General features: G+C 45.5%; 1 protein-coding gene and 1 long non-coding RNA gene across 2 annotated transcripts in view; one reads left to right on the top strand and one right to left on the bottom strand.

Annotated features, from left to right (window-relative positions):
• The first annotated feature begins 1,302 nt into the window (after positions 1-1,302).
• Positions 1,303-9,945, top strand: LOC123645136. The gene is made up of 5 exons (XR_006737421.1): positions 1,303-2,105; positions 2,764-2,876; positions 7,317-7,600; positions 7,812-8,026; positions 9,772-9,945. It is a non-coding gene; the product is annotated as an uncharacterized LOC123645136 (long non-coding RNA).
• Positions 6,199-12,963, bottom strand: part of BTBD7 (BTB domain containing 7) — a 53,277-nt gene continuing 46,512 nt past the window's right edge. The window contains exon 10 of the mRNA XM_045561697.1: positions 6,199-11,506. Coding sequence (XP_045417653.1) covers positions 10,691-11,506 — 816 coding nt within the window. The 3' untranslated portion in view covers positions 6,199-10,690. The remainder of the gene's footprint in view (positions 11,507-12,963) is intronic.

Here is a 12,963-nt window from a genome sequence, read left to right as displayed (position 1 = left end):
GCTCCCCCCGCTGGCTGGGGACACTCCAGAGCTTAAGTCATCTTTGGGCAGCTGGTTCCAAAGAGGAAGGAGGGAGGCAGGGGAAGGCTGAAGGCAGGGCAGGGCCTCGGCCCTGTTCCCAACTCACCCGCACGCAGGCCAGAGGACAGCGGGGCCTGCAGAGAGGCAGGAGCGCTCCCGGTGGAGGGACAATGTGGCTGGGCCAGGGCCCCATGACAGTGTCCACTGAGTTTAGCAACAGGAGGGTCATTAGCGGGTGACCTTGGCTGGCGCAGCCTCCATGAGTGGAGGGACGGGGTGTGGACTGCAAGCGGCCAGCGAGCGAGGGGCTGAGGAGAGGACAGGGCTGGTCCAGGCAGTTGTCTGCTACGGATGGTGACACTTGGGCCAACTCAGATCTCTAAGGTGGAGCCACAGCTGAGAGCGGGTCACGGATAAGGAAGAGCCGAGAGAAGACCGAATGGGGTGGGACAGGAGGGTGGACTTGGCCACCAGACAGGGCACTGGGAGGACAGGTGAGGGCGTGGTCCCACCTGAAGGCCTTTGTTTCCCAGAGAGGCTGGAGAGTGAGGAGGGAGCTGGGGGGCAGCTCAGGGAGAGGAGAGGGGAGGGCAAAAGTGGCCCCAGGGGGAACAGGGCCAGGCTGACCCCAGAGGCCAGGCACACTGAGGCCGCAAGAGGCTGGGGCCATGGGGCTGTCCTCAGTCTGCCAGGGCCGGGCCCAGCACAGGAGATGGACGTGTCCACTATTTATAGACACAGTTTGGCCAGGAGGACGGGTCAGAAGTTGAGCAAGGTGAGGTGGCTGACACCCGTGGAGGGCAGAGGCCGGAGAGACAAAGGAGAGGCGCCTGGGGGGACCCGGCAGGAGGAGATCTGGCCTGAGAGGAGGAAGGGAGGTTAAGATTTCCACGGTGGAGCCCTCTGGGCCCAGGGGAGGGCTGTGTCATGGAGGAGGGGGCTAGATATGGCCCAGGCTGCTACTAGGGTGACAGCAGGGCTTGGAGAACGGGGACGCTGTGAGGCTGGAGCCACGGCCTTCAGGATGTGAGAGGAGTGACTGGGGGTGACAAAGGGAGACCATCACCCTGCCCTTCCTCACCCGGAGTCCACGGAAGGAGTGAGAGGAGCCACTTCCTGGGAGAGCCTGAGTGGATGTGGCGAGCTGGGCCTCAGTGGGGGCAAGAGGGGCAGAGGAGGAGGAGGAGCATGAGGAAGGGGTGGTGCTGGTGCAGGGACCACGGCAGGGTGGGGAAGGGTGGGTGGAGTGAGGGACCCCCCATGGGTGTCCAGAGGGCTGATCAGGCGACGCAGGGGAGTGGGGGTGGCAGGCACAGGGGACAGGTGACTGCAAGGTTGCAAAGAGCACAGTCCCGGCAGCCCCTGGGGGTTGGTGGGATGTTCGGGGGACACTGAAGTCTCTCTGGGGCCACCTACACCTGGACTAACCAGGGACTCCACAAGGGTTTGGGTGGATCTGTCAGAACGTGGAGAGATGAGAACAATTACTTTTAGTTCAGTCGCAGAAGGTTGGGAGGCATTTATGGTGCATCTGATAGAAGATTCCAGAGATGGAGGATACTCACACAGCTAGATAGGTTCAGGGGTGAGGGACTTCAGAGAGTACCAATGTCACGAGGTGCCTGCGGACTCGCAGCAGCCCCTTCAGGCAGGTGTCAAGGAGGAGTTTCTTTACTTGAGAATGGGAACAAGAAGGCCTGTCACGCAGGGTGACGTGAGGACTGTGAGCAAATACAGAAAGTCCATAACCAGCGCTCAGTAAGTGAACTAACGTCACCCAAGGATGAGGAAACTGAGGATTAGGGGCTGTGCCGCAGGTCCCACAGCCAGGACCTCGCCCAGCAGGCCCTCGGCCTCCTCCGAAGGCCTGCCACGAGCCGGCAGTGGCCACAGCACCCGCGGAACGAGACTATGGGTGCACATTCCCCAAAGTCTGGAGACAAGACACAACAGCCCCAAGTCCCAGGCTCTGCAAGAAGAGGCTCAAAGCACTGGAGAGACCTCTGAGGAGGACGTCTCAGCCCTGATGCTGACGGAAAGGCGCGTCTGGGATTTGAGGACGTGCGCGTGGATGTGAGGAACTGGTGAGCACCGGTTTTCAGAGGCTGAAAAGGGGTCTGTAGCAAGAGGTAGGGAGACAGAGGGACCTGCCGAGTGGGTCATGGAGCCAAACTCAAGACTGAGGTGATGGGTCAGGCGTGGTGGCTCACGCCTGTAATCCCAGCACCTTGGGAGGCTGAGGCAGGAGGATCTCTTGAGGCCAGGAGTTTGAGACCTGCCTGGGCAACATAGTGAGACTTCATCCGTAAAAAAAAAAAAAAAAAAAGAAAAAAAAAATTAGCTGGGCGTGGTGGTGCGCTTGTAGTCCCAGCTACTCTGGAGGCTAAGGCATGAGGATTGCTTGAGCCCAGGGGTTCGAGGTTACAGTGAGCTGAGAAAAGACTGAGGTGAGGCCCATGAAAAGCCCCAGCAATGTCATCAATGTCATGTGCAAAGCCAGTTTAGAGCAAGGACAGTTAGTGCAAGGATAGTTGCTGACAGGGAGGGCAGAACCGTGCAACTCACTTCCACCCTGTCAGGAAACAGCCTTGGACCCGGAGCAGCAGAGCAAATGTGAAGTGAGAATGGGCAGAACCTTGGGGCCCGGAGCAAGCGACTGGCTATTTGGACAGGACGACCGAGAAAGGGACGGGTTCACATGGCAGAAAAGACCAAAAGTCTCATTTCCTTTTGTATTTTTAGGTGGGGGATGGTGGATTCTGGACACTATGACCTGAAAGGTGTTCCCCAGAGAATTCTAAAACAAACCGGCAGCTGCTGCAGAACGATTCCTGGACACCTGGAGAAACACAGGCGTGAGTGGGGACTGAGACAGTCCTTAAGAACAAGTGACGCTGAACTGACCTCCTCCACATCGACAGGGTCAGCCATCTTCTAGTGGGAGGAAAAGCCTTAGCGTGTGACAAGGTCTGTCACGACAGCCCGTGGGATGGCAGGTGTCGCTGGCTAGTAACGATGAATAACCACGAGCCCACCCAGCCTCCTGGGTGGCTCTGACATCCCCTTGCACCTATGACCCCTTCAGTTTCCATCCTCGCTGCCACTGAGCTACTCCAGAGCTCGTCTCCAGAGGTGGCCTCCACCTGCCCCCTCCGGCTTCTCTCCCCAGCCGGCCACCAGCCTTCTCTCACCGACCCCGCACCTTCTCCACGCGGCCGACCCAGAGCATCTTAGGGGCCTATCTTCCAAAACCTCTGAGCAGCAGCCAGAGTTAGCTTTTGGGGAGGAGCGGAACTGAACCTTAATCCCTTACCTTTAACTTGAAAAAGTAATACATGCACATCATTTAAATTCCAACCAGAACAAAAAGGACACAATGAGAAGTACCCCCAAACCCGACCCCAGATTGCCAATGCTGCTCTCCAGAGGCAGTCCTGTAAACATTCTCATAGATTCTTGCAGAAATTTTTATGTATGTTTCCTATATATGTCTTTTTCTTGTCTTCTCCACAAATTGGCAGCATATATATATATATGCACTATCTTGTATTTTACTTCTTTCACTTTACTGAAAGATCACATTCCCTCCTTTTCCAAACAGTCCCTGCCTGGCTTGAGAACCACACCCTGCTGGTTCTCTTCTGCCTGGTAGGCTGCCTTGGCCGCCACTCCTTCTAGCTGACCTGGAAAGGCTGCAGTTCCTCCAAGTTCATCATCCTAGCCCTCTCTTCATCTTCCTTAAACCTTTCCACTAATCACTCTACCTACTCCCAAGGCTGTACGTGCCGCCCACATATGTGGATAACATGCATATCTCCCGCTCATACTGAACTGCCATTTCATAGTGGGCTGCCCGGCAATCATTTCCAAGTTAACATGACCAACATTAAACTCGTGATCTTTCCCCTAGATCCGATTCTTCCTCCTTTCCCACGTGCAAAGAGTCGCCAAGTGACGTAGACATTGCCCCTTCATCAAACTCAGACTCTGTCCTCTTTGTTGGCTACTCCCGGCTCTCCCCTGGAGGGCTGCGCCAGCCTCCTATCTGGTTTCATTTCTGCTTCTCTTCAACCCACTTCTCAGTTTGGCCAGAGTGATTTGGGAACATGCATATCTGATTATGCACCTGCTTAAAACCCTGCAGTAGCTTCCGTGTTGCCGTAAGCATCAACTTCAAAAATCCTTAGTCTGCCTTATAAGGGCTGGAAAGTTCGGGCCCCAAGCCAGGTCTGACCACGCTGAGCTCCTTCAGGGCTCTGCCTCTCCTTGGAACCCCCCTTTCCCCTCCTCGCCCCATTGTCCTGACTCTTCCTTCACCTGCACCTTCAAGGTCACTCCCACACTATGAAGTCCTCCCACCCCTGAGACCAGTTATTAATAGCTACCCAGCCTTACCTCTGTGGTGATTCAGTGTCTTTCCTTCTTGGAAACTCTAAAATGTCGAGTGGGACTGTGACGGTCTTGCTCATCACTGCTGCTCTGGTCTCTAGCGGGTAAGCGCTGCCTAGAGGAGCAAGTGAACGCCTGCTTGGGCCTGCTCCCACCTCCGGGGCAGCACACACACCCTGCCTGGGCCGCCGCACCTCCTGCTGCGCAGTGCATGGTGGGTGAGGACTTGGGTTCTGGAGCAAGACCACTTGGGTTTGAGCCCAACCTCTGCCAACTTTCTGGCTGTGTGACCTTGGACCAAGTGCTCCATATCTTTGTGTAAACTGGCACGAATAACAGTACCTAGTTCATTGAAGGATTAAAGAAAAACACACTAAGTGCTTAGCGCTGATTCTAGCGTTCCTCCTCCCACTCATTCGTTCCTGGGCCATTTCAAACCAGGGCTCCCCTCAGCCATGGTAACTGCCCTGTGCTGTTCTGATTGTTTTTAGGACAAAAGTATTTCCAGCTAGAGTTTAAAGTTTCTGAGAATAGGTATCTGTTTTGTCTGCGGCTCCATACTCCTAGACCCTGGGAAGAGTGGACTCAAGAATTATTTCCTAGTGTACCGAGGAGAGCTAAGGCCCAACGTGGCTAGAGAAGAGCTCCCTGAATTTGCTTTTCCAGGGATAATCCACAAGTACAGAAATAAAAGTTGATTTATGCAATTTTCTTTTTTAGATTTTTAAGAAGTTCACCCACAAAAACCTTGGATTTTATTTTATCTTGACACTCCTCTGTTAAATCTAAGATGGTTACAAAATATAAAGAGATTATTCCATAGTGAGGCATGAAGAGTGAAATGCTAGGACAGAACTTACAAGTGAAATGATAAAGAGGCCGGGCGCGGTGGCTCACGCCTGTAATCCTAGCTCTGGGAGGCCGAGGCGGGTGGATCGCTCGAGGTCAGGAGTTCGAGACCAGCCTGAGCAAGAGTGAGACCCCGTCTCTACTAAAAATAGAAAGAAATTATCTGGCCAACTAAAAATATATATACAAAAAAATTAGCCGGGCATGGTGGCTCATGCCTGTAGTCCCAGCTACTCGGGAGGCTGAGGCAGTAGGATCGCTTAAGCCCAGGAGTCTGAGGTTGCTGTGAGCTAGGCTGATGCCACGGCACTCACTCTAGCCCGGGCAACAAAGTGAGACTCTGTCTCAAAAAAAAAAAAAAAAAAAAAAAAAAACAAGTGAAATGATAAAAACAAAAGTTTAAAATAGGAGCTATTTTATAGCAATTTTTAAAAATGAAAATGAGAAAACTTCCCATTTTGCATGCTTTTTCAGAACCCTAGACTCTAGATGATGACTCCATTTCCCTTTTAAATTGAAAAATATTAATGAGCCTGGGTTTAAAAGAGAGAGAAAGCTCAGAATGTAAGCCAGGTCTCTGACATTGGAGGTCCCTGAATAGCGAGACACATCCAGGTGCCTGGTTCACCTGGGTGCTATGCTGAGCTTCCTCTGGAGACCCTGTGCAAGTAACTTTTTGCTCAAATTTGTAAAATGGAATCTCTCAGAAATGTTTCAGTGAAATAAAAAATAACTTGATGATTCAGAATAAAAGTGTGATTTCTAAGAAAACTATGATGATAATAATAAAAATTAAATGCCTTTGATTGAAACCCTAGAGACACAGAAGAGGAAATCAAGCTAGGAAACTCCCAATCCTACCCTCAAAGGGTACAATCACTTCTCTAACTGAAGACCGTATGCTACACTGCTAAAACAGACTGTATCCAACTCAGCAGGTTCTATACAAGCCATTTATTTGAAATGCCAACTATATGTAGGATAAAGTCAGTGTTACATGCTTATCAGTAACAGTAGAAAAATAGAACCAATGAAAACCTCTGTACAACTGTAATGGTACTCAAAAGAGAAATGTATCGTTTTACAATGCTTCACACAGACGAATTCAAGTTTGGAGGTACCTAAATAAAAATACTATATATTTCTTTAAAAATCACTATGTACAATTGAAGCGTAAACAAGTTTTACAAAGTACTGGTTATGCAGGTTGTAGAAAACACTTGCATAGGACATGAAATCAGTTTAAGAAAAATTTCTGAGCCTTTAGCATTGAAGGCACTTGACTTTATACCAGTAACAGCACAACCACAAGGAAATGCAATGTTATAGAAGATGTCACCTCTCTGAAGTACAGATGTGGTACATACATAGCAAGTGGAGTTCAGGAACCCTTATCTTTCAGCCACCTGATCTAAGAGCAGGATTCCATACCGCCTGACCATGTAACTCAGATACACAGTCATGTGCAGGTACATGTGATGAATTTTCCAGAGCTTATCTGACCTCTTAGAACTCACAGAAACACAGAAACACAAGAGGTTATTTCCAACACACACACACTTGCAAGTAATCTTTCAACAGAAACGGCCACACCATTATAATATTCAGAATATGGGAGATTGACGTACAGTCTGAGGGTTTTCTAGAGGAAAAAACAATCAAAAGATTGCCAGTATGGTAACTACATAACAGCTATGGCCATCTACAGGACAAAAAGACATTTCATAAAACATTGTTCATACAACAGTGTTAATGGAAAACAGTAAAACACCTTTTAGCAGAGTGCATGGTAACTCTTTAGTAAGATTATCTGTAATGAGGTTTTAAAGTAAATCACTTAGTAGGCAAAGTAAACCATTGCAGAACCGGGAATAGCACCCATCACTGCTGCTTTGATAGTAACTACGGAAAGCTGAAAGTCAACCAAACACTTAAAAAAAAGTCAAAGAAGCATTTCCCTTTGAATTCAGTCCTAACATAAAAATATGAATGCTTCTGAATTAACTGCAAAATAAGTATCTTACAAGTATTTCATGAAACATATTTTTCCCTAAAAGGCAAAGTCAACACAACAAGGAAACATTTATTTTGCTGGGGAGTTACTGAGAAACGTGAACCCTTCAACTCCAGACACTGACGTGCGGCGCTCAGCTTTCAGGGAGTGCCACTGCTGCTGCCAAGTTCGCCGCTGCTTCTCTACGTTCCACGCCATCGTCTCAGTTCAGATGTACATGTATTATGCCCATTACTAGAGCTTCAACAACAAATCAAAAGAAAACCCAATAAAGGATGACAAGTGTAACAAAAACAGAGTTTCTGAGGAAGCAAAAACGAGAATTAGGTAAAGTTTCATAGAGAATTCTACAAAAAGATGTGAATATAAAAAACTCACTAAAAATCCTTAAAGCCTAATGGGTTATTGAAACATCAGGCTGGCTTAGGGCCAGGGTTTCTAGAAATAAAGCTAAAGGGGGCATGTGAGAATGGGCGTGGAGAACTTGAACAATGTTTTCGATAATTTTTGCCTTTAATGCTGCTATTTTTTTCCTCAGGAGCCACAGGTGACTCTGAACGTAAATTATTCACCAAGATCACAAAACTAAAACAATAACATAGGAGAAAGACCAACAACATCTTTAAGAGACTCGAATCTTTTCTTTCTGCTCTAACATCTGAATGGCAGTTCTCTGACCTCAACACACAGCGGGCACCGGGAGTGGTGATTGTCTCATTGGCCTGATTGTCCTTGGCCTCAAAAGGAGATCTGGTATTTTTGTGATTTGGTTCTCATTAAACTTCTATACCAAGTAAAATGCCATTTCCCACGGCCTAAATTTTATATTATACATATAACTTTTTTTTTTCTGAGAGCAACCTCACTCATACTTCACATTTATCTTAGTACGGCATTAAAAAAGATTTAATATTATAGGTGGGTTCAAAAGCCAGAGGCACATGGCTATTCAACCTAGCCTATTAATCATACTTCACAAGATACATTAAAAGTTCACTGACACCTACCACCCTAATGCACATAAAACCCACATTTGTTTATCTTCCGCAAGTCACCTCAGTCCACAATCCCACAGATTAAAGCAAGTTTTCCCTTTATACATAGTTTAGCCAGGTAAGCTACTAAACCATTAAAAGCAAACTTCATAAATTAGAGTGGTCACTTATTTTATAATTATGTTTTAGGGAATGAAAGAATACTTCATGAATTTTCAGAAAAATTAATGTGTGGGGTCAACAGCCCTGTTCTAACATTTGGGGGGAAAAAAACCAACAAACAACAACAGAACAAAACAGGTCAGAGATGAGAAAGTTTTTTCCCCATCCAAATTAGGGCTACTCATTCTTATCTGCAGTATCAGCATAGTATAGTCTGATTTGGAACAGAAATTTAAAACTATATCAAAACACTTCATGTCAACACACACATATATAAATACATATTACGGAATATGATGGAATTAACAGCTCTTGTTTCAGAAGAGAGACAGACTGAGGGTGGGCTTTAAAAGACACCATCAACTATTATGAAAGTTAAACCTCTTACAAATGAGAACAGAGTCCTATGTTTTTCTGTCTTAAAAAAGGAGCCCCCAAGGTGATGCGTAGCCAACCCTACAGTAGCCGAGTGTTAACTCTGGGAGACTGGGAGCTCGTCTGCACCGTCACCAGCATCACAAGTGCACTAGCAGCAGCTAACTAGTCAGGCAGCAGAACAAGTGGCGGCAGTTTGCGGTGTGTACAGACACACAGACAAGTTCCCATCTTTGAGACTATCTACTGTTAGGATTTTAAAAAAATGTCAGATTATTCCTGAGTGTATATCCACAGGGTAAAGTAGGAAAAGATTGTAAGAGAAACTACAGTTTAGGGAGAAATTAGAGTTGTTGACACCCAATAGAAACCTATTTACTTCAAAGTGCATGTAATTCATTTATATGGTAGCTTGTAAAGGCTCCCTAGCCCTGCATAGTTTTAGAGTGAGTGTGAGTGATTCATAGTTTCATATATATATATACATACATAGAAAAGAGGTTCCCAAATATCCTTCATGGGAGGGAATGTTCAGAAAGTCTCTTTTCTTCTAAGTGCTACGGCTGTGTATGTATGTTTGTAAAAACACAAAGTGAAAGCTCAAATAATGTTGAAGTGATTTAAAAACTCAAATACTAATATATTTACATTGGAGAGTAAGAAAAAAACAGTCCTTAGCTCACACGTTGCCCTTCCAAGGGAGAGGATCTTAAAAGATCCCATGTGCTCAGTGGTTCAGTAAATGCCAAACCAGCGTCCCTAGTGTTCAAGTAGGACATGTAGTGTTTAACTGAAAATAATTTTTTTCTTTTGGTGACAAAGCATTATGCATTATACAACAACTTTGTATAGGACACCAAGATGCAGACATACTCAGAAAAACATCCAAAAGAAAACATATGCTTACAAACACCAAATAACATCCGTAAGACTGAAGCCCTTTTGTTTTTTTGTTTTTTTCCCTAGAGAGCAAGACAACTGAAGGCAGCAAGCAGTCAATTCAACGTCGCAGCTGAGAGCTGATGCTCAGGACCTGAAATCCCATCAGTGTGACTTTGGAAGTTATTTCACTATTTCCACTGCTTTGTAATGCCAAGGATCTGATCTCTAAAGATAACTTATCTAGTGACACTCTAATCCCTACTACCAGACTTTGCAGGGATTCTGACAGTGCCCACGTTGTGAATAAAGCAATGGAGTGAGCCTGGGACAAAAGGCTTCTCTCCTTCCTGTTCTTTACTGAACCAGCAAACTGCAGGACCCTGACTGGACTCCTACTGGGGGAGTGAAGACCAGCTTCCAGGACTTATTAAACAAAAATGACACGAGATTTATGGAGACTGAGCAGGAATATGTTTGAACTAAAACAATTACTGAAAAGAGAGGAGCATTTTGATGTGCTGTTCTTTGGAATTTCTATAATTAAAAAATAAACACAGAACTATTTCATAAGAAAATACATCTTAGTGTGCAATCCAATGCACATGGATTGGTAGATGAAAGGTAAAATGCAAAAGAGTATGAAAATACAGTCCTTTAAATGTGGCAATAAAGTTTAACATACTGATATAAAATCAATACAGATAAAATAAGTACAAGTGCAAAAAAATTCCATTTGTAAAGAGAAAAAAAGTGCCAGCTTGCTTGCTCTTAAAAAATGCTTTCCCACACAATTGTTCAAACACAAAATAGACAGATGCAGCATTAAAACAAAAAACCCCTCTTAGCATGCCATGTCTAATAAACATATATACACACATAAAAATCAGAAGAAAGTAATGTGAAACTGAGTTATCAGCTGGCATCGATAAACTGGTAAGTTGTTGGGTTACATCATAGAATGGGATGTTTCACATCTCAGGCACAGACGACTTGAATGTTGCTCTCAGAGGGCAGACTTTTTGTAGAGAAAGTCTGGCTTGCTTGGTGACCTCCTTCCTCTGCTAACTGAATCTTCCCTTTCCAAATCTGTGTTTCTCTGAGCTCCATGGCCCAGGGACTCACTGTCTGCCAGTCTTCTACTGGATCTCTCTTCTGGAGCTTCAGAGCTACATGCAGAATGTGAAGGTCTGTTAGGAGTCAGCCCAAAAGTCAAGTCAGCTTCTACTGTGGTTCGTCCCCTGACGTGGGCTGGGCCAGTACCAGCATTTTCTGGCGCTCCCAAAGGAAAGTCTGACCGCTGGGGAGGTTGCTCGACGACGTCCAGGTGTATTGGCTCGTTCTTTTGTCTGTGTAGATGCCCATCAGGGGAAAGTGGATATTCTCTCCTAGGTTCTTCCTGTTTTTTAGGAGAGGTCTGGCTAGGGAGGCAGGCTGACTTTAAGCCACTTGGTGATGCCTTATTGTGGCTATACAAATCAGGACCAAAATATCCACCTTGCGAAGGAGAAGGAGTGTGTCTGCCAGGAGCAGGAGTAGAAGGTCTGCAAGCAGCGTTAGAGAAGTCATAGAAATCCGGGTATTCCTGCTGATTTTCTCTAGCATCTGTTTTTTGCTCTAGTGTGTGTTTTTTCCGAGAAGTGTGTGTATGCCTCTGTGGAATACACGACAAATGCGGGGGAGGCCCTGGTCCTGCTTCAGAAACTGACTGGCTTAATTCTGTGTCTACAGCAAGCTCTGGAAGCCTCCTGTCCTTGAGTGACAGTGTGGACACACCCACGGCAATGTCTGGCATCAGATCATTCAGCACAGGCTGTGTTCGCTGCATAGGGACAAAAAGGGCAGGAGGGTTCAAAAAAGGCTCATGAATTCCTCTTTGAAAAATGATGTTCATTGATTTTGTTTCCCAATTATAAAAGTAATACATGCATATTTTTAAGAATTATAAAAATACAGAAAACTATAAAAGAAAAACCTTCCCCAAAAAACAAAACCTCTAACCTTCCCTACAGAGATAACACTATTAGCATTTTGAGGTTTTTCTCTCACCTTTTTCTTTGCATATATATTAATTTTCACAAAATTTAATGCATATATAATTCTGCCACTAAATTTTCTTTGAGATCACCATTTTATTATGTAACCTTCCACTGTATCAATGAACCATGACTTATTAAATTATTCTCCTACTGTTGGACATTTAGGTTATTTCCAATTTTCATTACCATAGTCAACACTGCAATGAACATACAAATAAATTTCCTTAAAGGGAGTTTTATTTAAAATATAAAGTAGTGGGGCTTTTGCAACTGTAGAACTGAGCGCCAGGCCAATATGATTGGAATTTGGTTTATCAAACACCACAGACCTTTGCTGTTCCGGGGTGTGGGGAAGCAGGGACTGCAGGGAGACAGTAGGTATAAGAAGATAAGGCAGGATCATAATTTGACCTGAAGCATATACTAGTCCAGAGCTTCCAACAAGCCATAATTTAACGAAGCTTCCATGAACAGATGAATCTTGTTTTTCTCTGTTTTTTTTTTTTTTTTTTGAGACACAGTCTTGCTCTTTTGCCCTGGCTAGAGTGCTGTGGTGTCAGCCTAGCTCACAGCAACCTCAAATTCCTGGGCTTAAGCAATCCTTCTGCCTCAGCTTCCTGAGTAGCTGGGACTACAGGCATGTGCCACCATGCCTGGCTAATTTTTTCTATATATTTTTAGTTGTCCAGATAATTTCTTTCTATTTTTTAGTAGAGATGGGGTCTTGCTCTTGCTCAGGCTGGTCTTGAACTCCTGACCTCGAGCAATCCTCCCGCCTTGGACTCCTAGAGTGTTAGGATTATAGGCATGAGCCACCGCGCCTGGCCTCTCTGTGTTGAATGTTACTTATGGCATGTGACTGAGTAGGAAGACTTAAAAATCACTATTTTTTTTTCCAATATACTACAGAAAACAGAAGTTCAATCTCTAATGCAGTGCAAACTCAAGCAAAGAATCATCTCAGTTTACTCCCTACTAGCTACTGTCAAACAGATGCTCTGGTGGATGAGCTTGTGAGAGTAGAGGCATGCGTTAGGACTCATTTTCTGCCTGTTTTCTGAACGGGGAGTCTTTTCCACATTATTCCTGATGGTATACTGTACTTAGTTATAAGTAACTTCTTGTTCTTGTCCCATCAAAGCATTCATTAGAATAGTAGATTCTACAGAAGAGTAGAATAGAAGTTAGGGACAGATTCTAGACATGCGCTTGAACAGAACATTATGAAACTGGCATATCC

Source organism: Lemur catta, chromosome 1, assembly GCF_020740605.2.
Source record: "Lemur catta isolate mLemCat1 chromosome 1, mLemCat1.pri, whole genome shotgun sequence".
In the NCBI taxonomy this organism is placed as follows: domain Eukaryota; kingdom Metazoa; phylum Chordata; class Mammalia; order Primates; family Lemuridae; genus Lemur; species Lemur catta.
This window is presented reverse-complemented; position numbering and strand designations above follow the sequence as displayed.